Source organism: Lucilia cuprina, chromosome 5 (genome assembly GCF_022045245.1).
Source record: "Lucilia cuprina isolate Lc7/37 chromosome 5, ASM2204524v1, whole genome shotgun sequence".
NCBI classification, from domain to species: Eukaryota; Metazoa; Arthropoda; class Insecta; order Diptera; family Calliphoridae; genus Lucilia; species Lucilia cuprina.
This window is the reverse complement of record NC_060953.1, coordinates 263,262-288,261: the sequence shown is the minus strand read 5'-3', so window position 1 is coordinate 288,261 and position 25,000 is coordinate 263,262. Positions and strand designations below refer to the sequence as shown.

The window sequence follows — 25,000 nt, the reverse complement described above, 5'->3', positions numbered from 1 at the left end:
AAAGACTGGGTTGTATTGAATGTTGCCTTTCGGATTACAAAAGTTAAATAATTTGGGTGCAGAAGTTATTTATTTCTGGCCTAAATTGAAGTAAATTGATTTTTTTTTTAGCAAAATTAGACTAAGGGAATGTTGGCGTTCCATGAAAGCAATAAAATTGTATAAGTAGAATGAGAATGCGTATAACCATCAAATTTCGGAAATGTGTTACAGTATTGTCGAATTACAGAATTTTTGAATTTTAATTTTTTTATTTAATAAATGCACGTCAGCTGATTTGCTTCACCATCGCAAACGATTCATTTAATGCAGTTCATAATGTATTTGTTTTATTTATATCAAGTCAAATTGGATGCATTTTTCATTGGGACCGAAATATGTCAATGGACTTTAAAGAGAGCTATGTATATACAAAGTTAAATTTGATTTATAAATTGATATTGAATTAAATAATCAAATTTGTAAAATAAAAAGGTTAAAATTAATTAATTTTTCCTAATAGATAACAGATTAATATGCATTTGTAAAGGCTTTTATTTTGCCTTGTTCCCGTAGCCCGAAACATGAAAAATTTTGTAACTGTTAAATAATATCGAAATCTCCATGTTTCATTAAAAGTCAAATTCGTACAATTTTAAATTTCGGTAAAAATGTATATATTTTTTAGAAGCAAGATCTCATGATTTTTTAAACTTGGTTAGGTATTACAATTAGAATTGAATTGGAAAATGTTAAATAAAGGGAAACATTTAATATAATACTCTTGCGAAAGGTACCTATTAATATTTTTAAAAAGAGAAAAATAACTAGAAATATTACAGACATTCAGTCACGCATTCCGATAGGAATGACTTTCATTTCCTAGTTTTTTTTTCAATTCATCTTGTCATTACGACAAAAATTTAATGATCTCTGAAGTTTGAAAGTTCCGATGGATTTATATAAACTTTGTGTTGTGTGAAATAGATAGGGTAGGTGGGTGGTAAGTCGGTAATGCTTGAATATGTCGAATAAATAAAAATTAACATTTACTGTTATACTTAACATTTTATGTGTAGTATAACAAAACGATGATTTCTTGTATTGTTTCTGTTTAGCTTTTTTTCGGTTGTAGCAAATGCTCAACAAAAACAAAATATTGTTCGTTAAATCAAATACAATAGAATGAAATCTATATATAAAAAAATAAAATAAATAATAACAAGTGGGCCCGTCGTCATCACTCGCTCAATTTTTATTTCAGCCGCTCTGTTATGTTTATGAGAATTTAGGTTGATACGTGTACTGGAGGATCACTTTTGATCAGTTGAGTGTACGCTGCCAGACGTTAGAGGTTGTTCTCGTCATAGTAGTTGTTGACCACTTTGGTTTATTTTTTAAATAAATTAAAAAAAGTATTTAAATTTGCACAATTAATAAAGTAAAAAATACAAAATGAATGCTTTAAGAAAGTTGCCTACACGTTTGGTAAGTTCTCAATTGTGTGTGTGTTTTTTTTTACATACATACTGACACCACAGTGAAGCTTAATGTTAGTTTTAAGTATTTGTGTTTAGTAAATTTAATTTAAACTAGTTTCAGATATTGAATTAAATAATAACCGTAATGTTATATAATTTAAATTCCAACTAATTGAAGCAATTTGATTGTTCCTTTGTAGATCGCCAATGCTTTGCGTCAACAACAATGTGCTATGTCCTCTGGCAATCCCGGCACTCCCACTCCCTTGACCCTTCTTACCGAGGACGAAGTAATGATGAAGGAAACTGGTAAGTGCAAGTGTAAATCAATTTCATGAACAAGTAGTTCTTGAAAACTTTATTTTATTTTTTTTTAATATGGAACAATTAATTTGCATAATTACATTTGTGTAAAACAGCACATTAGAATGTATTATTGTTTGTTTTAATTATTTCTTGTAATTTACTTTTGATTTATCGTACATATTTACTTTGAACATGCGGCACTTTTGATACTTTCCATTAATTTATATTTCAAATGTTACGTAACTACATTTTAATATTTTTTTGTTTTCTTATGTTTATCATTAATGAACAAACATTTTAGAAGTTAAATTTTTTATATGCGCAGTTTTTTATTATTTATCTTTTGAAATTTCTTTAATAATTGCTAAGGAAAACCCCTATAGATCCAGTTATTTTAAATATAGGAAATTTTTCTATTAATATGTGACATGTGTATGTATGCATACATCTTAAGAATTTGTGGAATAATATAAGAAGTGCATGTGTTGTAAATTATAGTAAAGTTGTAAACCTGATTTATTGTACGACATGGTTCATGTTTATGCCAAATTAAAGGCCGAATAGAGGGAATTCTCTATTTATGCACATAAGTATGTAAATATAGGTATACATATGTATGTACATATGTATTTCAGTCAACTTAATTTTGTGGCAATAAAATAGAAATATATTTGTTTGCAAGTATATGTATGTATAGTATACATTTGTATATAAAATACACGTTTTGATAATATTTATTTTGAAAATGGTGCTAGCTTTGTTTGTGCTAGCTCTATACCTATTTGTTATTTGTTTTATCATTTTTTTATCAAATAAAATTTTATTTAATTTTTTTGAAAGAACAAACTTATTTGCAAAATTCCACAAAAACTGTAAAAGCATTAAGTCATGTCCATATTTTCAAAAAAAATTTTCTATATTCAAAATATTTTCAGAAAATATTAGGTTATATATAGGTTTAATAATATTGATCATAGAATTTTCAAGCAGAATTGAATTACTTTTTAACAACGGCTTTAAAAATGTACTACCGAATAAAATTTGTATTCGGCGAGTATGTCTGAACAGGGTAATAAATCTATATGTACTTTAACAAAATAGCAATAAAATTAATAATAATAATAATAATAATAATAATAAATAATCAATTCCGCATGCGATCAATATCAATTAATTAATGTAAATTATATAACTACTATATGCAAAAAAATAAAGTCAAGTGTTTTGAAATACAGTGAATGGAAAATGTTTCTTATCGTTCCAATACAAAGTACTATAAATATTTAGATTGTTTTTATTTCGTTGCATTATTTATATTGTTATATTTATATTTTTTTATAATCTAAATGAAATAATTGGCCTTAACCTAGGAAATATGTAGTATGACAGACTATTTTCCTCCCCGTCTTCTAAATGATGTGAACTTGTATGTACATACATACATCTGTACGTATGTATGTGTATTTGAATAGTCAATTTGCAAATTCGAAAGTTTTTTTTTTAATATGTACCTATTGACTTTATCTATTTGATAACATTTAAATCTAAAGAGCTAAATTTAAAAAAAAAAATGTTTATAAACATATTTAAATTAATTTCTAGTCTTTAAGACTAATAATTAACACTTAATCTAATTTTTATTTCAATTTTAACTAATTTTAATCCAAACTATTTCTTACTAAAACCTGCAAAACTGAACAGTACCTTAACAGACATGTTATATGTATATTATTTAAACCCTTCCACCTAAATTAACATTCTTCGTTAATATTAAATAATATAAATTTCAAAAAGTCCTGGATTTTCACAAATTAATTTGTCTTAACAACAATATGTTTATAATTTAAATTGATTGCATTAAATCAATATGACCTTGATAAGTTGCTTTTTATGCACACATGCACATACATACATGCACATGCGATCACATTCATGTATGTAGGTATAATAATATTATTGCAATAACACAATTTAAATTTAGCATTTAAAAATCTATAAAACGGTATTTAAAAATGTTAAGCTGCCACGTTTAAATTGTGCTTAAATGGCAATTAAGTGTTTTATATTTCCAGGTTCAATACCCACTTGGGTAATTTAATTTATTTTATTTTTTTTTAATTAATTAACATTTTTTAAATTTTTATAATTATTTTAAAATGTAAATATTAGGGATTAGTCGTTTTATTATATGTAATTAATTATTTACCGTTGTTGGTTGGAAAATCTAAAAATAAAATTGCCCTAAAAACAAGAGAAAGAAAAATAAGTTTGTCTCTTTTTTTCTCTGTTTAAGCAAATAATGTGTGCTTTACTGTCGAACGCAGACTATCAACCATAGTCAAGTGGGTAAACAGGCATACGACCGAACAAAAGTAGTTTTTGAAATGTTTCAGATATTGTTCCTCAGGTTCAATACCAGTGTATGGCAATGTGTGTGTTGGTTTTTCTCAGAGTTTGAGGAGAGGTAGAAAATAAAAATTAAATTGATCAATTTATGTTCTATATAAAAATAAAAAAAAAAATTAATGGAATTTTAAATTAGAAAATAATATTCATTCTTCATTCACAAGCTAGTCAGCAATTTAATTTGTGTTTTCTTCTTGGAAGAAAACTTTCCAATAATTTAAATGGCGTTACACTTGTGATAGATTAAATTTAGGATTCAGTATCACGCCTAATGATTGCCTACTGTTCTAGTGGGTTCATATGGATTGTGGTGCTAAAATCCGTAACTTTCCTAGAGAGTTGAATAGAGCCAAATATATAAACAAAATGACACTATTCTTAGTTGGAAAGTTGATAATATTTTAAAAAACAAAACAAGTCTTGTTTTTTATCTATTGTGATTTTAAAACAAATAATATAGTTTCTTAAAATTTTCAAAATTCATAAAAAAATATTTCCGTCATATAATTTAAACTAAATGCATTATAGTTGCATATTCTATTTAGTAAAATTTAGAATAGATATGAATATGTATGTGTATGTATGTATCTCTTATCTTATCTAGTCGTTTGTCTGTCAGTCCAAAAAAGAATTGCTATATTTACACAAGTACACACGTTTGTATTGTCTGTTATCATTAGTGGCAATAAAATTAGTTAGAGAGAGGGAAAGAGAATAAGTTATAACTACTACCATTTATAAAGAATTGCGCAATATTAGCTTTTTGCTAGACCGGGTTTTAAATCTCATTAAAATACAAAAAACGTTCTTGTATGTTGCCATTTTGTACTTGATATAATGTCAATAAATTAAAACTTGCCAGAGAGTAAGAAAAGAGGGTGTGAATTGTTATTGTCATATTGTTGTTTTTTTAGATTTTTTTTATAAATCCAAAAACATTTCTGAGATCTAATGTGTTTATTTTTTTGCTAACTCATCCCAACTAGACAAAAATTAAAGTTTATATGTATGTATGGCCATGTGTACATAAATACATATGTATATGTAGAATTTAACAGTATGCTAAATCCATATTCGTACATTTAATATTTATGATAAATAAAAATAAATTTACATAAATCAAAATAAATAGTGGCATATCGTAAGCCAAAATGATAAAGGGCGTTCAAAATTTTACAGGATAAATAGAAATAAATTAAATTAAAATTATTTATCCAATTCACAATCAATGTTGTATGTCATAAAAATTCTTTAATTACAATTATTACTACATACTACGATACAACCATACAACTCCGATTATGAATAGAACAATTGTTATGAAGAATTAATCTCAAATTAATAAACATGTGAACAAAATTCAATTAAAAAGTAGGGCGTATTTCAGGTGACGATATGTAATGTTATCGGAAATGGGAATTAATTAAAAAATGGAAGATTTAATAATAAAGCAAATTTAGAATTGTGAAGGCAAAACTGAAAAATAAACTTGTATTTTAATCATGTTAGTTAGTTGCTGTACGAATTCAAACATTAAATACTGTATTTATTTTCATATCATGTTTACTAGAGCACTCTTAAAAAGTTGATGAGTTAGTTCTTAACTGAAATTACAGATTTAGTTTGTACATTAGATACTTAGATAGAATAATAATAATTCTACTTTAAAAAAGCAAACAATAATGCTAAATGCAAATATCCATATGGACTCCTTAATGTAAATATAAAAGTTTTATTGTGCAAAACTTGTTATCTGTATTCAAATTAATATTTTTTTTAATTATTTTTTTGTTATAAGCGTATATTATTACAATGTGTATTTTTATTTTTAGTTGCCAAAGTGGCCCAGGAACAAATTGCTCCTTTGGTCAAGAAAATGGACGACCAACACAAGTTTGAACCATCTGTAGTTCAAGCCATGTTCGACAACGGTTTCATGGGTATTGAAATCGATACTGAATTGGGTGGTAGTGGTTGCAATTTCTTGACCACCATATTGACCGTTGAAGAACTTTCAAAGGTTGATCCCTCTGTTGCTGCTTTGGTTGATATTCACAATACTTTGGTGAACTCTTTGATCATCAAAGTGGCCAATGAGGAACAGAAAAAGAAGTATTTGCCAAAATTGGCTCAAGAATATGTAAGTTTGCGAGAAAATAAGAAAATTGAGTACGAAGCACAAAATTATATAAATTATTTTTATCTTTTAGCCTGGTAGTTTCGCTTTGACCGAACCCGGCTCAGGTTCCGATGCTTTCTCTTTGAAGACTGTTGCCAAAAAGGATGGTAACCATTATGTCATCAATGGTTCTAAGATGTGGATCTCAAACTCTGATTTGGCTGGTGTATTTGTGGTATTTGCCAATGCCAAGCCTGAAGACGGTTACCGCGGTATCACCACCTTCTTCGTTGAGCGTGACACTCCCGGCTTGATTGTCAACAAACCTGAAGACAAATTGGGCATTCGTGCTTCCGGTACTTGCATGCTTACATTCGACAACGTTCGCATTCCTGAAGAAAACTTGTTGGGTACCTTTGGCCACGGCTACAAATACGCCGCTGGATTCTTGAATGAAGGCCGCATTGGTATTGCCTCTCAAATGATTGGTTTGGCTCAAGGTGTCTTTGACCACACAATGCCCTACTTGTTGGAACGCAAACAATTTGGTTCTGAAATTTTCAACTTTCAATCTATGCAACATCAAATTGCCGCTATTGCTACAGAAATCGAAGCTGCTCGTTTATTGACCTACAACGCTGCCCGTATGGTCGAACACGGTATTCCATTTGTTAAGGAGGCCGCCATGGCTAAATACTATGCTTCTGAGGTAGCTCAACGTGCTGCCATCAAGTGCATTGACTGGATGGGTGGTGTTGGTTTCACTCGTGACTTCCCTCAAGAGAAATACTATCGTGATGTTAAGATTGGTGCCATCTATGAAGGAACAACCAACATGCAACTCAGCACCATTGCCAAATTGATCAAGAAGGATTATTCCTCTTAAGAAGCAGCAACTAACAACTTTAAACTTCTGTGTTAACAAGTTAAGACAGTGATAACAACTGTAAATACTATAAATTAGTTCTAACAACGAAAAACAAATAATTTGTTTTTTAAATGTTGCAAATTTTCATCATCGTAACAGATACCAAGAGTGCATTTATTTATAGTTATTCAGTGAAATGTTTATTTAATAACTTTTCACTTGGATGATACAAATATTTTTTGTTTTTATTAATTTTATATACAAATATTTTGTAATGTTTAAAAGTTATATAAAATAGATTTATATTAAAAAAATAAAATTTTTAATAAACCTTTTGATTTATTGAAAAATTAGATCTTATAAAAAACCTAGGATGAACACTGCGTAATATAAATAATACATGTTAAGATCAGTTTAGAGTTAAATTAACATCTCTCGTTATGGAAAGACAATTTTATTGAGAATATTAATGTTGAACAAAAATGTATTAAATTTTAAAATATTCGTTCACTTAACATCAGTGGTAGTAAAAGCTGCCAGCAATATATTCACAACTGTAATTATGAAGACACCACCCAATATAAATTCATTATAACGTTTATTACGGCATCTACGAAATCGACGCTAAAACAAGATAAATAACACATTTTTAAAGTTTTTACTAAAAATTCGATTTGCCGTTAGCACAACTAAAGATTTCTTTTAGCACTATGGATTGATTGATGGTTTTACCTTAAATATTAACGCTATTCCTACTAATATTTGCATTAACAGCGACAGTGCCACTAATGTAATACTAATATAGTAGGTCGAAGCGTCATGGTTGTATGTTATTAGAAATCTCAATTGATTGGCATTAGCTGATAGAAGAGCTATGTCCATCAATCCTTCAGCAGTGTTTTTATTTCCAGCGTAACTATTTGTCTGAATATTTTCATCCTTGACCTTTTTATAAGATTTTTCCGTGTTTTTCAAATATGTTGTATTGTCATCAGTTTTACAACATGATTCACTATCTGCACTTACATCGCTATCATTTACAGATTGTTCCGTTACATTTGGAGACGAAGATCCTTCGTTTATGGCAATTGAAGTCGCCATTATGTTTTTTTTCAATTTACTAATTGCTATTCTTTAATTTAAACTTTTCAATTTGTTATTTGTTCGCGTACAAAATAAAACAAAACATGATTTGAAAACAGAATAAATTTCTTTGGACTTCTTCTTTGTCTAATTTAAAATAAATTGTGGTTAAATAAATGTACATTTGTGGTTAAAAATGATAAGGCTTTAGCACTTACATATAATAATGTACAAGCTATGTTAAATAAAAGTAATAGAAGTGTTGATTCTAAATTTTATTATTTGAATAAAATTTCAAGATTTATGAAATGAAGTATTTGTAATAAATTTTATCCTTACTATTTAAAAACTTAATTTTATTATATCAATATATTTAATTAGTTTTGAAAGTAGAATTTCAAAAAAATTTAAATATGCCGATGTACTAATATTATCATCTCTGCAGGTAAAATAAAAATATACAGCATACTTTTAGGATGTCAAATTGCTTTATTAGAATTTGTGGGGAATTTATTTTTTTATTTACGACAATTTTTAATTTAAAGTGATTTAATAATTTTATTAATTAAAAACTATCGAGTTTTTATATGTTGGCAACAATTTTCAAAAATGAAATATTTTTTATTTGTGTTTAGAAGAGGAATAAGGTTTTCGCGCTTCTGTTTAATGAACAGTAGAGGCGTCCAAAAAGTATCAATTTGGTTTGGATTGGCCTTATTTTGTTTATTGGTGTCTAAAACTTACTGGTGTTAAATTAAGTCCACTCAGAACCCAGGAGATTGATTTAGAATAAACTAAATAAAAGAACTTTTTTTAAATTCTTCAGAAAGTATTGCATTAAAATTTAATTTTCATAACATTTCTTATTTTCACATTTTAGTGTTTTTTTCATCACTTCTGCATGAAAAACAATGACCAAATAATTAATCCTTGTAGTTTGTCATTTAATATAATGAAAAAGGAATTTTTTTAATTATCAAAAAGTTTTCATAAATACTATTTATATTTTTTCTCAGTGTATTAAGTAAAATGCAACCATGTGCTTAGTAGAAATGTCACTTGACATTTCGATTGTAAATAAAAAATTCGTTAAATTTAAATAAAAATAATGGAGGAATACATAAAACAATTCAAGTTAAAAATTAACGGTTTGTGTATAACGTAATCCAAAATTGATTCTAATATTTGTTTTTCGGTTTTATTTAGACAAAATATACAATATAAATAAAAAACCTTTAAAAGTTTGTAAGTAAACATTGCACAATTTCTTAACATTTTTTTAAATTACAAAACTTCGACCGATATTGGCTTATGTAACTTGTATTTTGAAAAAAAGAAATTATGAATCCTTAGTTTTATATATTTGTAATAAATTCTTTGCATCAAAGCCGTTAAGTTTATTACCTAATGTGAAGTTTGTCAAAATTCCTTTTCGGTGTCGCTGGTTTTGGCAAAATTTTCATGACGTCAAATATTCCAATGTCAAAGATACATATTTTAGCAATGGATAAAACAAAAACGGACACGAATCGGTCAGTATGTGCGTGACATGAATAAAAGTGGTTGGTTGTAAAACTAAGCACCGAAGAAGACATGCATTCTTATTCGATTAGTCTTTTTGTTAGTTAGTATCTACGTTTTTTCATTCAGAACCTGTTTATTTTAGTTTTAATTGTACTTGTTATTTTTATTTATTTTACATATTAACATAATAATTTTTTTTACCGGTATATACCTACATTTGTACGTAAAACTAATGAGTTCTCTCCAAATTTGTCTTTCCAAATTAAAGGTAGAGAAAGAGAGAATAAAACAGGGATGGAAAATTATGTTCATAAATAAATTTTATTAGTATTTTGGCAGTCTAAGTCCAGAAAAAATATTTAAATAAATCTAGGACTTCAAATTTTTATATTATTCATTAAGAAAGAAATTCCAAAAAAAGGGTTAAATTAGGAGGTCAAAATTAAATATTTCTATTTAGATCCGCGCCAGACTTAAAAATATGGCTCCTAGCTTTTATGAACTGATATGTATATCAATATCAACAGAATTTATTGAAATAGCATTATACATGACTTTAGTTTATGTAATAAAAAAATACTTCCCTTTTTTAAATAAAATTTTACATTTCCATCCCTGTTTTAAAATAAAACTTTATTGATATTGCACTTAACTTTCCGATAACACATGTTATTTAGTTTTAATGTTACCGGATGATGGGGATAAAAACTTTACACATCATTTTTCTGTTTGGAATTAAAAATTTAAATGTAATTAATTATAATTTAAACATATAGCTTCTATGCAAATTTTATGTATCATAACTTGTTTTGAGTAAATCGCCTTTTGAGTAGATCCCTGTCAATTTACTTTTCTTCAAATACTTTTTACAAAAATTTTAAAAATAGAAACGGTGTAGCGGAAATTAATATCTTTCTTAGTTGAGTTTATGCTAAATTTTACCAATTATAAAATATATTTAAATTGTGGTTCATTATTCTTTATTCTACCGAAATTTGAGTTATGATTTTTTTTTATAAATGACCGATATATGTTAAAAATACATTAAATTTTATTTAAAAGTTAAAAAAAAAAATAAATTTAAACTGAAAATGTTTTATTAAAAAAACGTAATTTTTTTGGTAATTTTGGGTATTCACATTTTCTTTGTTATTGTAGTCAACCACCTTTTTCTGGCATCCCCTATATACATACATATAAGTATGTACTTCCATCCACTTATTTTGCTTAACATGCACACAACAACGCGCACCCACCTTCCATAACATGTGCTCTATACGCTGTTTGTTTGGCTTGACTCAAAAAAAAAGTTCTTCCCGTCTGGTCGGTATACTCCACTCAGTTTGAATTTGTCGTTTAAACTCAGACGACGCGTATATACATTCCGAACAGTTTTTATGTGTTTTTATTAAGTATTTTGGTTGGAGTTTCTTCTTAAGGCAGCCAAAATTGTTAGTAATTTTTTTTTAAATTATCTTTAATTTATTGTGTTGTAAATTAAATTTGGTGTATGTTTTATTAAAAAAATTTTAAAAAGAAAATATTCACCCCCTCTAAAGGAGTCTTCTTAGTTTGTTACATACGTAGCTGGTGGCATCTGCTTGTGACCGTGATTGATTTTTCCGTTTTTGTGTGACTGTGTAAAATTTTCGTTTAATAAAATTGTTTGTTTTCGAAAAAATAATTTTATAGTTGGCAAATATAAAATATTTTTGTAAAATAGAATAATCTAATTTTCAATATTATGTATTTTTCTTCTTAAATCATTTGAAAAATATACACTGAAAAAAAAACTAAAATTTGGTTTTGTGGTGTCCTTTTATTGCATTAAACCATTCGTGTCTACATACACATGAACAAATATTCACACACATGTACGTATATGGTACGACTGTCAGTTCTTCTGTCAGTTTGTTAGTGGATACGGTATCGTATGATTATTTCAAATTTATGTACTATATACACACTTGAGTTGTTCATATTTTGGTTTGTTACAATTTTCTGCCATTTTCGGTCGTAATGAATTTTGTAGACGACTTTGTAGCGCTAACTAACTTCTTGCTCACGTGCAGATTACTTCTTTTTGCAGTAGGAAAAACGTCTATATTTTCGTAATTTTTACCACACATGCGACTTTTTTTTAAGTGAATCATAAAAAATAATTCTCTGTTTCATTAGAAGTGTGTTGTGAATAAGTGCGAGTAATCCTGTGTGTTTGAATAATTTAAAATTTTATAAAAATATTCATAAATTCATATAGGTAAATGTAAAACATACATATATACATGTCCATGTATTCAAGTATTGTATGTCATGTGTCTGTCGGTCGGTTAGTGTGTATTTGTTAATTTTGCTTTTTTAAGCACATACAATTAGGATATTTTTATCCTTGAACTAAAAAATTAGAAAAATTAATATTTAAAATACATACATACATATGTATAAAGTAAACTGCAAATAATATTAAAATAGGAAAAAATATATTAAAGGCAAACTGCTCCCTTGGTAACTATAAAAGCCCAAAAAAATCAATAGAATATTTGAATTATTATAAATAAAAAAACGATAATGTAGGAAAAGAAAATCGATGAAAGAGAAAAAGGAAACTTGTAAAATAAAAGAAAACCCACATTTCCAAACAGAAGCAGCTGCAACAGAAAATTCAACAAAAATTGAACAAATATTAGCAACGGTAAGTGAGCGAGTTACACCCCCCCCCAAAAAAAATAATTATTACAAATATCTAATTAATTTTAGCTTTTGTTGCCTTTAATACAAATATTGTGCTTGTTATCCTTTTTATCAAATGATGTACACACCTACATAAATATGTACGAATACATATGCACATATGTATTTATAAAGAATAAACTATATTTTTAGCATATTAATGAATTACTGCAACTACACAAATAAACAATTATACAAATTTATATAAATATGTATGTTTATACAATATAAAAACAAAAAAATCGATTTAGTTTTTTTTTTAAGAAAGAAAGCAAGCAGAAAAAACAACAACAAAGACAAAAAGTAAAACAAGAGAAACAACCTTAAAAAAGAAACTTTTTGTTCGATTTGTCAGACATAATGTTGTACACTCATACACACTCAAAGGTATTCGTATAAGAGCAGTCAAGGTTAAAAGAGGATACTATAGGTATCATCCTGATAAGAATTCGATTAAGAACAAGTGTTCAAACATACTGATTCCCGAAATATTTAACATGCCATTAGGAAAGTTTACAAAATTAATGTTAGATTTTATTTGAATATTATTTTTATTATTATTTTCAAATATTTATGTACAGGATGATCTTGATATAAACTGGAATTTGGTATATGTTTGCTTGTTCGCTATGTATGTTTACATATAGTATACATTTTTATTATGTTTATATGTTTCTATTAAATTTTAGTCCAAATATTTATGTTCTATGTAACTTCAATATGGGTGCATCTTTCAAGTGATGTATTTTCGTTGTTTTTAAACAAAAAAACTAATGACCATTAGTACAATAAAATTCTTATATGAAAGAATCTAAATTAAGACAACCTCAATGATAGGTTCATGAAAATATTAAGTCCTGAAAGACAAATAATAGTGAAAATATTGGCTATATACTATATATGTATTTATTAATGAATTTATGTGTATTAGATTGATTCCGCCATATTATGGTCAATTATTATGTGGGCTACTATATCGATTTCATGGATGGTATTATCCTCAGCTTTGTTGTTATCAAAATTTTATAGATAAAAATATTGTCTACAATTACGTGACCGTTAATTATTCGCTTTATTTTTTGGGAGAAGCAAAATACGAAAATAATTTCTGTTTCTATCGGAATAAAATTCTGAGCCCGATATGCTTAATATTAAGAAATAAAATTGCATATAAAAAACTTTAAATGTATAAATCACGATATTGCTTTAAAAATTATAAATCAAATATTTTCTCGTAGAGCGCAAATCATTTAAAAATGCTACAACAAATTTGTAATTTTTATAAAATTCTTATCATCTTCAACTAATTGCTACAGACTGTAGCCTACAGTTTAGTCTGTCCATGTACTTAATAGGTTTTGTTTTCTTGTGAGGTTCTTATCATTTTTAGAACTTTAGACCGATTGTTAGTCGATGCTTTATTTTAAGAGTATATTTGAACCAAAAGTGCAATCATTTTTATTTTTGTTTATTGTTTTTAAAATATGTCAGACAAAGTTTATTTGCGTTTTTTAAGATAAGTATATATATTTTTTTTAAATAAAAACAAACACATCTGTAGTCATAGTATTATTAAAAATATAACACAGGCCAACAAATTTTTAACCCAAAGTCCAAAGTATATTACAACAAAGGATTAATCGTAGCTGAAATCGATATCTCGAAGAAAGAGGAAGATATATCAGTGATTAAACTGGTATAAACAAAGGTATCTCTGGTCTGTTATAGTGTCCCAAGTTTTATGGTATGATTTTATGACATTCGGAAAACCTCATGTGGCAGGCAGATTCGAATTCAACGTTGCTCAATCCTATAGAAAAATATTATTTGGTTTGTGGGTTTCGACTTTTTTCAAATATTGTTGACTTGTGTAATTAATCAATCATACAATGTTCAGCAGTTCAGACTTATTTTTGTGCTATTCTAAAAAAATTTTGTTACAAAAAAGTTATTTTCTATTTTACTTATTAGAATAAATAATTACACGATCATATGAGAAATTAACAACTGATTTATTTTAATAATATTTCAATTTTAAAAGTCCAGCCATTAAATTTGAAAAGAAAATCCATTCAACCAGAAAGTAGATGGAATTGCGTGTTTGTGTTTCTTGGTCAATATTAAAGAGGGGGTTGTAAAATTGTTTGACTGACACAATTTAACAACTCGTGAGGGATCAATCAATAATTCTAGTTGAATGTAAATTAGATATTAAAAAATGTAAAATTAAAATAGGACAAAACTATATATTTAAATTTAGTTTTATTCATCGACAATGAACACTTTGGAGCACATGTTAAAATTCTCAGCGGATAGTTTTTATTGATCGTATAAATGGAATGATATGTAACATTTTGTTTACATGTGTAAGTATAGAAATATGTATGTACGTGTGTATGTTTATAATATACATACATATATACGTGCTAGTACACACTAGTACTAGATAACTTGAAATATTATAAATGCAATTTGCATTAAAAATCTTGAAAGTTTTGTTTTATATGTAGAACAACGTTCAATAATTCGACTCGTATTAATAATAAATTAACTTATTCTGTGGTTTTATTTAAATAACCACCATGTATAACATTTTCTTTAGGAGAACCAAAAAATCATTAAACTTTTATAGCGTTCACGGTTTGATTTTTTTATTTTAGGCAAAAATAATACATATCATATACAAATAATAATTATCACAAATATTAAAATAAATGAGAAATTTAACACTTGAATCAAACAAAAGGTGATAGGTGCTTTTTTAAGAAAATCATTAAAAGTCTTTAATTCTATTATTTAAATATTGTATTGTTTATTTTCAGATTTGTTTTTGTTAAACAAAAAAATATAATAACCAATTAAAAAAACAACAAAGAAACGTTTTAAACGTTCATTTTAATCACCACACATCACACTCAGGAGTAAAAAACAAAACCTAAAATATCATAATTTTATATTAAACTAAACACGAAATTCAATATTGGAAATTGACCTGGCAGTTGAAAATAATTTTCAAATTAATTAAAAAGGAAAACATCACATCAGACTAAAGTACCTTGGGCGTATTTGTTGTCAATTAAAAATCTCAACATCAACAATACACATGTCGCCAGAAAAGTCAATTTGGGCATACGTTAATCACTTCATAATGAGCAACATTTCATATTTATGTAAGTACATATTTACATACATACATACATACACTAATTAGTAAATATATAATTGTATGTAATATTTTTAAATATTTATTACATTTTAATTGTTTTTTTTTTTAATTTAAAAATTCACCAATTATTTGTAATTCATTGGTTAATGGTTTCGTTCTAGTTGATGAAATTGATGGATATCTTTACTATTTTGGAGGTACAGCTGGAGTTTTAACCCTTACAGGTATAGCTGCTGCTTCAGCTTATTATTTTGCTTCACGTCCCATACCGGAAAAACCATTAGTGCCTCTAGAGAATCAATCACCAATATTAGAAGTAAGTAATTATGTAATTATTATGTAGTTATTAAAACATGGACAAATTTAAAGAGACAAAATATGCCAAAATAATTCCCATTCTTAAATTATCGATGCGAAATCGATGGGTCAGATTAAATTTTAAATTTACTTTTCTAAAGTAAACAAAAATGAATTACTTTTTTTTATTAATAAGACAGAAACAACAAAAATTTGTTACATTCTATATTTGCATCAGTAGTACGTTTAAATAAAATCGATTAAAAGATAACACAAAATATATGTATACATTTTTTTAATTGTAATTAAAAATTTTGTTACATTGTAGTTTAAAACATAAAAATTTATACTTGTGTTAATTTTAACCAAATATTTTTTTGGCTTGATCTTAACACAGTCTATGTATATAGACATCTACCAGATCTCTGACCAAAAACTGTCTAAGTATTATAATATATTTGGTAGATTCGTGCAAGTCTGCTTATAACAATTTAATGAGAATATATATTTGCATCCATCATGACACGCCTCAGATATTTTTAATTCTATTTATTAAATAATGCAATATAAGAAAGAGAAAAATATAAACAAATATAATTTAATTGTGTTGCAAGCTAAAATAAACACTACATTAAAAAAGAAACAATTTTGTTGAATATTAAGGGGAGTCAATGCTACAACAAAATCTGCTTCTAATTACATATCTATGTATGTGCGATTCCTAATAGAGGTCAATTATAGATATAATTTGTACATCATTATAATCAAAAGTTAAACATAATTGACATTTTGTAGACGTTCAATAAAGTAGTAATTCTTGCAACAAAATTACGATGGGAAAATATCTGTTCTATTTTGAGTTAGTTTAACGTGATATAAAATTTAGTATTGAAAAACTATATGCAAATACCATCGCTGTGGTAATTGACAGGGAAATTGTAAATAAATTAAACAAATGTATGCCACCTACATTTGGTTTTTGCTAATGTTTGTATGTATGTTCTCACAGTGATTTGTTTTTTTTTTGTTCCTTCTAAAATTATAAACAATTCTTCAATATTTATGAACAAAACATATACAAAATAATCACAATTCCTAAAATTGAAATATTTATTTTAAAATTATGAATGAAACGCAATGCATGGTTGGTTGTAAAATGTCCGATTGTGATATTTCAATTGCTAAAAAGGCATATTTCAAATCTTTTCAAAAGGAAAATTTTTGTTTCACACACAGTCAGACAGAAAGACAGTCCGAGAGATAGACAGACAGACAAATGGTTAAAGCAAACATACTGCGATGGTAGATTTCCCAGTCACTGAACTATTTAAAGTATTTATTTTTATATCCCACATCTAGTCAATGTTTTGATTGTTGTTCTTGAGACAGTACACATTTTACGCGACCTACCTACAGAATTCTTCACCATTCCTAACGTCTAATGCCAACATAAAACAAAATCTCTCTTTCTCTTTTCTATCAACAAAAGACAGTTTTTTTCTTAATTAATTAATTAATCTTTTTAAAAGCAATAGAAAGACAAAAGGAAAAAATCATGTGCCCAAACCATCAACTATCTCGTGAAGCAATATATTTAAATAATACACAAATTACTTAACGAAATCAAAATAAACGAACTCTTTTTTATTTCTTGTGCTTAAGGATTTCCCCCAGTGATTTCATTCGATATTCATGCATGTTTATCTTAAGGGTAAACCTTAATTAACGTTATTTGTTTTTATAGATTTTTTTTACATCTTTATATTAATAAATTATAAAATCTTGTATTGATTGCAAGAGTACAGATTTGAAATCTTTTAACTTGTATTTGGATGTAATATTTCTTAACTAGAGTTTGTAATGCTAAATAAAATAATTAGATTAGAATTGCAATTAAAATGTATATTTTTCGGTTCACCCTATATATTTATGTTAGAAAAAAATTGGTGTGATCTTTTAGACACATCGTGCTCTCCCAAAATTTAAGAAAAATTTTCTTTCTATAGTCTTTTCTATTCTCAATAAAAAGATATTGTGTTATTCAGTAATCGTATGGTTTTTTAAAGAATTTTTTATCTCAGTACGATTTTGAACGTCTAGCGTGTTGCGAATTTGAATAATAAAAAAATATTAGAAACGGATAAAAATTTTTAAGGTGCAAAAAAAAAAAAAAGAAACAAGTTTTTAATTTAACACAAAAAAAAAGAATAAAGCGTTACGTTTAAAAATATACATCGATAAATAAATTTAAAATATAAATGTAAATAATATTAAAATACATAAATATTGAAAAATATTCATAAAAATATTTTATTATCTAAACTATTAAAAAATAATACTTTAATAAAAAAAAATCATACATGAATTGATTGTGACAGTTTTTTTATTACGTAAATCAGCTCTTCAACCAAAAAAAGTGCATTTGTATTGTGTACGTAATTAATTCTTAAATTTTCTTTGGATTTAAATTCAGAAAAAGAAAATGAAATATTTTTGTTAATAACATTTCAATTTCGAATTGAGTCTAGAACACTGAGTTATTTTTTTAAGAAAATCTATTTTTTAACCAAAAATAAATGCAAAACAAAGAAAAAATGAAAAATATTTTTAATACTACTTGATATATGAATGAATAAATCTGAATTGTTTGCCATTAAATAAAAAAGTAAAATGAAATAAATAAAATAAAAACGAACACAAAAAAATACAAGACCAAGACTAAATAATAATTCAACATACAATATTTGTTCTCTTCTTCATTCTGTCGTTATATTTTTTGTCTCTACACATTTTATAATGAGTCAGTTACTTGAACATTTTTGAATCTATATATTTTTTTGCTTGTTTTTAATATTTTATTAAAAAAAAAAGAATTTGAAAATTTATTTTTATTTATTTGCGGATTGTGTATAAAGTGGACCCCAAACGATCTTTAGAGAATATTAGCTCTTATTTTTAATATTTGGGTTATTGTCTTTTTAAACTAATAAAATTAAAATGTAATTTTCTTTCTTATCTATAAAAATGTTCAATTTATATAAATATAAATGAGTTTTTTTTTTCTAATGAAACGTCAATTAAAATAAAGTGTTTTAAATACATATTAGTTAGTGCAGTGCCTACGAACCTCTAATTATAATTTTAAAATTATATTTCGGTTATTTTTATAAAAATTTTAAAACAGTTTTATTTCTGTTTAAATATAAATTCAGACAATTATAGATATATCTATAATAATACAAAAAATGTGTATGTAATTATTTTTAAAATCACCATAAACAAATTGCAATTTACAGAAAAGTTCATATATTATAAAATTATGGAAAAATTTTAAATTATTAATTTAATACGCTTCAGGCTCGAGGTGATTTTCCACATGAAATAATTTTCTTTTAATATTACAATATGAAAGTAAAATTACAAGAAATTGTTATAATTTCTTACATTATCTTTGTTCGATTAAGAAAATCATGTTGTCATACCTTGTTTGAAATGTATGTAAATATTTGGAAATGGTTTAAAGCTTAAAGTATTTTAACATTTTTAGTTAAATTGTTTTTGAAAAATTGGGGAAAACTATTAAAAAATATAAAATCAATTAAGAAAAAAACAATATCATTTGTAAAAGTGAAAATAAAACTGTCTGGGGAATTTCAATATAAAAGTTTTTTTTTCGTTTAAATCCTTTAAAAGATTTTCAATATCTATGAGCTCATAAAATAAAATTAAAAACAAAACTCGAAATCATATATTACTTTTCAGACATCATCATGAACTATATCATCAACATACCGATATATTTAAAAATATTTTTATACATATTCGCTATAAAGATGAATTTAATTATGTTTTATTTTTACATAAATTTTTGAACTTCAGCAAGGTCTTTACAAAACCACTAGTTTTATAAATAAAAATAACAATTTGTTGCTGTTGTTTTGCAATCAAATATAAAGGGGCCCGTCCCAAAATGTTATTAACTAATTTGTTTAGCCTTGAATATCTTAGAAACAACCAAAACAAAATATGGTTTCGGACCAATTTTTTTTTAATTATAAAAAGTGAAATTTAAAAGAAAATATGTGACGTCAACAGAATGAGAAGAGAAAAATATGTTATTTAAATATATTTAAAATTGCAAATTATTTTCAAATCGTTAGATAAATTAAGTAAAAGAGTATAATATAACTATAAACTAGCCTGCCTAATCAATAGTTAAAAGATCAATCTCTGTTAGACCAATTCAAAATTTTATATCTTTTTAAAATCAGAACATTTTTTATATGTTGACCTCCCAATGAGTTCACACAACAGGTAGTATTTTTGCGGGCGGGTTTATACAATAAAACTTGATAACTCGTATAAACAATGTGGGTTAGTGAAAATAAAAATCAAGTATTTATTTTTTAAATAATAAAAAATTGAAATTTATTTCAAACTAACAAGAAACTGGCAACATGTGCAGATAATAACTAAAAAGTGAAATATTTGAAAATCAAACACAAGTGAAATAATAAAGAATAATATAAAAATAATCCAAATAATAGAAAGAAAAACATCCATATACAAACATACAAATAATAAGATTAAAGTAAAAAATACAAGGCTTTTCACATAAATTAATATATTTTATTGAAACAACAAAGTCCATCATTATATAGTAATAGAACATGTCTTGCTGCGGTCAAGTAACTACAATACGTGTACCCATTGAAATGGGTGCTCAGAGTGATGTTTTAAAGGTAAATACCCATAAATTGCAATTCTCATTGGGTTTACAAAAAAAATGAAAATTTGTTTAAAAAGTAGTTGTAGCAAAATGTTTGGCAAAAATTTAAGACAAGTTTTGTTTGCAACATTTTGTTTTTCTTCTTTTTTTATTTTAGATAAAATATGATCCTCGTCTAGATATAAATCGTCGGGTAGGATAAAACCTATATGTGTTTCTTAGCATTTTAAACCGACATTATTCATTTCTGGTTACGTATTTGTATAAACATACATATTTGTACATTTTATTCACATGATCATAATTATGATGTAAATTATGAATTTGTTGAGTGTTGAAACACATTATTTACATTTAATAAACATATGTATGCATAATATAGGAAATATTGACAAGCTGTTGAATCCGCTTTCATTTCGACGTTTTTAGTTAAATTCCAAAGAAAATATATATTTCTTTTAGCGCTATTTTTTAGTGAATTTATTTTTAAAATCACTTTAAAGAAAAATTAGAAAAAAAATGTATTCTTTGATGATCATCCGTAATTTCTATCAGCAATTGTGAAATGCTAAAGTATTGAAATAAATGTTTCAATACCATACAATTTGTTCTCTACGTCATAGAAATATTTGAATTAATATTTTGTGTGTTTTTTTTATTTTTGATTTAAGTAGTAATTTTAAAAATTCTTAATAATATTGAGTAGTAAGTGTTGAACAGAAATATATCGCAAGATATTACACATTTTTGTTCAATAATATAAATAAATCAAGAAAAAAAAACTCACTTAAGTAATTTCAATGCGAAAAACTTAAATGCATTTTAGATTTAATAGTTTTATTTTTTAAACAAACATCGAGATACTTTTTTTTCACTAACATGGTAATGGTATATTTCATTGATTTCTTTTTATTTTCGTTTGGCAAACCACACATCTGCTAAATGTTAATCAATCGTTTTTGATCTAAAATTTATGTTATTGTTCTGATCTGGTAACTAAACTAAGATTTATTGTCAATGAAAATGAATGAGAAATGTGTTCGAAATACCACCTTCCAACAAGAATTATAATCCTACAACAACGGTATTTCTCCTTCACTGGCATTTTGTACTCTCTGTCCTCCTTTACCTACACATGTCATTTTATACATTGCACTCATTATTTCCTTCGTTTTTTCTTTTTGTTTTTGCAAAATGTTCAATTGCAGGGTCCTGAACAAATTCATGTTTCAAAATTTTATAAAGAGTCTAAGAATGGAAAATTCGTGTCATATATCACAGAGAATGTACGTACATTATATCACACATTTCGTGAAGGTGCTTATGCCTCCAATAATGGACCCTGTCTAGGATGGCGTGAGACATTATCATCACCATATCAGGTAAGTGACGAATCACGGAATAAGGACTTTTGAATTTGTTGTAATTATTTCCGTTTCATTTAGTGGATCAATTACGATGAAGCCTTATTACGTGCTAAAAATTTTGGTTCGGGGCTGCTTGCTTTAGGTGCACGGCCCAAACAGTTAATTGGCATCTATTCACAAAATCGACCGGAATGGATTTTATATGAACAGGGCTGTTACTGTTTTTCGCTAGTAGTAGTGCCGCTCTATGATACACTAGGACCAGATGCATGTGCTTTTATTATACGACAGACTGAAATGTCGATCGTGGTTGTAGAAGACGATGCCAAAGCAATTATGTTGCTGGATAAGGCTCCTCGCTCCTTGAAAATAATCGTGGCTGTAAAGCCAATCAGGCAAACAACATTGGAAAAGGCACGCAGCCGTGGCATACAGATTTTTTCATTTATAGACGTTGAAAAACTTGGTGCCAAAAACAACCATGTTGAAGTGCCGCCCACTACAGAAGATTTGTGCACGGTGTGCTACACATCCGGCACTACAGGCAATCCTAAAGGTGTAATGTTAACCCATGGCAATGTTGTGGCAGGTGTATGTTCAGTGATTTTACAGTTGGGTAAGTAATTGATATTGTCAGCCAGATAACACTGGTTCTTGGGGACAATTATATTATTATTCTATTATATTTAGGTGATCATCGTATTCGTGCGGGCGATGTTATGATTTCTTTCCTGCCTTTGGCTCATATGTTCGAGCGTTGTTGTGAAAATGGCATGTACTACGTTGGTGGCTGTGTAGGATTCTATTCGGGAGATGTTAAAGAATTGACGAATGATCTAAAAATGCTCAAGCCAACTGTAATGCCCGCCGTGCCTCGTCTTTTAAATCGTGTCTACGATAAAATTCAAAATGAAATAGCTGCCTCGTCCATTAAAAGAGCTTTATTCAACATGGCTTTAAAAGCCAAAGAGAAAGAAATATCGAGGGGTATATTAAGGCGCAATGGTTGTTGGGATAAAATGGTCTTCAAAAAAGTCCATCAAGGTTAGTTTATTACACGTTTATTTATAGTAAATTCGAAAAAACAATTAACTTATATTGTATTTTGTTAGCTTTCGGTGGAAATTTGAGATTAATGGTAGTCGGTTCTGCTCCCTTGGCTGGCAACGTTTTAACATTTATGCGCTGTGCTTTGGGATGTTTAGTTGTGGAGGGCTATGGTCAAACTGAATGTACTGGAGCTATTACTTTAACAGTACAGGGTGACTATATACCTAATCATGTTGGTCCACCTGTGTCCTGTAACGCGGTCAAGGTATATATATTTTTAAATATTTTAAACAAATTCGGTTTTACTTATGAAAATATTGATATTAGTTAGTAGATGTGCCAGAAATGGAGTACTATGCAAATCAAAATACTGGTGAAGTTTGTGTTCGAGGTTCTAACGTGTTCCATGGGTAAGTAAATTATTTGCGAAGGCAATAATTATGTTTTAAATTTCTTACACGAATGATTTTTATAACAGAAAAGTAACTAAATAAAAAAATATTCAAATAAATTTCTTATGAACTTACCAGTTGGAATTCCATTTAGAAAAATTTCACTGAAAATAAGAAAAAAATTTTGTTAATAGTCTGTGATGTGAAATTGTTCTAAATTATACTAATAATAATGTAACTTAAATGTAAATAGGTACTATAAAGATCCTGAAAGAACTGCCGAGGCCATCGATACTGAGGGTTGGCATCATACAGGTGACGTTGGCATGTGGTTACCGAATGGAACCTTGCGAATTATTGATCGTCGTAAGCATATCTTCAAACTGAGCCAGGGCGAATACATTGTACCCGAAAAAATTGAAAATATTTATACTTTGAGTCAATATGTCAATCAAGTTTTTGTATACGGAGAAAGTCTAAAGGTATTATCCCTAATTAGAATTTAGAAATACAGCGGGTGGTAATTTTGTTTAACTTTTCTCTGTTTGTAGAGTTGCATAGTGGCTGTAGTAGTGCCAGATGTGGATGTTTTAAAACAATGGGCCACAGAGAATAATGTGCGTGGTACCTTGTCGGTTTTGTGCAATAATCCTGACGTTAAAAATCTTATACTGACAGACATGTTGAAATATGGTAAACAAAGTGGATTGAAATCATTTGAACAGGTAGGTTTTTGTTTATTATGCGATCTTTAAAAATTATAATGTAAAATGTCATGATTGTTTCTATTTCAGGTGAAAGACATTTATTTACATCCTGATCCATTTTCAGTACAAAATGGTTTATTGACTCCGACTTTCAAATCGAAACGGCCACAATTGAAAAGTTACTTTAAACCCCAACTGGAGGATATGTATAAACATTTAGATTAAGCCCAATTACATACCTAATACCAAATGGAAACATGTAATTCTCAACAAAAACTCAACAATTGTTTACCAACCAACCAATAATACGGCTGCAAATTTTGAATTTTAAATTATTTATTTGATTTTTTGTTTTTCAAACGACAAGACTATATTTAGCTAAAAGTTCTGATAAAAAAAACAACATTTAAGAAAAATTAGAAAACTTAATTTTTAGTACCTCTTTTTAACACTAAATATTACAAGAAATATTACAAAAATAGAAGAAATAACATAAAAAATAAACTACTCTTAAAAAATATCGTTTTGAAATAAAGAATTCAAATTTGAAAATATTTAATAACGAAAGCAATAACATTGAGAAACGAAAAACAATTTTAGCCAGTTTATAATACAAATACAATACAAAACAACAACAACAACAACATCAACCAGTTCAATTCGATTAGTATTGAAAAGTATAAATGAATAATATGAAAAATATAAACCAAACCAAATAAAATAACATAAAATGAACTCGTAGACATTTTAGTAATTTATAGATAAGAATGAAACAAAATTGTACGACAACAACTAA

General features: G+C 27.0%; 3 protein-coding genes across 11 annotated transcripts; 2 read left to right on the top strand and 1 right to left on the bottom strand.

Annotated features, from left to right (window-relative positions):
* Positions 1-1,292: 1,292 nt before the first annotated feature.
* Positions 1,293-7,325, top strand: LOC111690724 (short/branched chain specific acyl-CoA dehydrogenase, mitochondrial). The gene is made up of 4 exons (XM_023453271.2): positions 1,293-1,467; positions 1,661-1,769; positions 6,005-6,312; positions 6,383-7,325. Exons 1-4 carry the CDS (start codon positions 1,435-1,437, stop codon positions 7,175-7,177), a joined length of 1,245 nt encoding a protein of 414 aa, XP_023309039.1. The 5' UTR covers positions 1,293-1,434; the 3' UTR covers positions 7,178-7,325.
* A 247-nt stretch (positions 7,326-7,572) lies between these two features.
* Positions 7,573-8,385, bottom strand: LOC111690735 (ninjurin-B). Its single transcript, XM_023453281.2, has 2 exons — positions 7,892-8,385; positions 7,573-7,783 (listed from the first exon to the last, which is right to left on the bottom strand). The coding sequence occupies exons 1-2, from the start codon at positions 8,258-8,260 to the stop codon at positions 7,667-7,669; spliced, it is 486 nt and encodes a 161-aa protein (XP_023309049.2). The 5' UTR covers positions 8,261-8,385; the 3' UTR covers positions 7,573-7,666.
* A 2,690-nt stretch (positions 8,386-11,075) lies between these two features.
* LOC111691159 (long-chain-fatty-acid--CoA ligase 5) lies at positions 11,076-24,977 on the top strand. Of its 9 annotated transcripts, none has more exons than XM_023453815.2 (12): positions 11,076-11,217; positions 12,341-12,458; positions 15,319-15,666; positions 15,824-15,978; positions 21,897-22,070; positions 22,134-22,671; positions 22,746-23,099; positions 23,168-23,370; positions 23,433-23,515; positions 23,751-23,979; positions 24,049-24,222; positions 24,292-24,977. In XM_023453815.2, exons 3-12 carry the CDS (start codon positions 15,600-15,602, stop codon positions 24,427-24,429), a joined length of 2,115 nt encoding a protein of 704 aa, XP_023309583.1. In that variant the 5' UTR covers positions 11,076-11,217; positions 12,341-12,458; positions 15,319-15,599; the 3' UTR covers positions 24,430-24,977. The 9 variants fall into 9 exon arrangements, with proteins under 9 accessions (XP_023309583.1, XP_023309580.1, XP_023309593.1 ...); XM_023453812.2 differs by having other exon boundaries at positions 11,085-11,217; positions 12,256-12,458; XM_023453808.2 differs by having other exon boundaries at positions 11,093-11,217; positions 12,239-12,458.
* Positions 24,978-25,000: the final 23 nt, after the last annotated feature.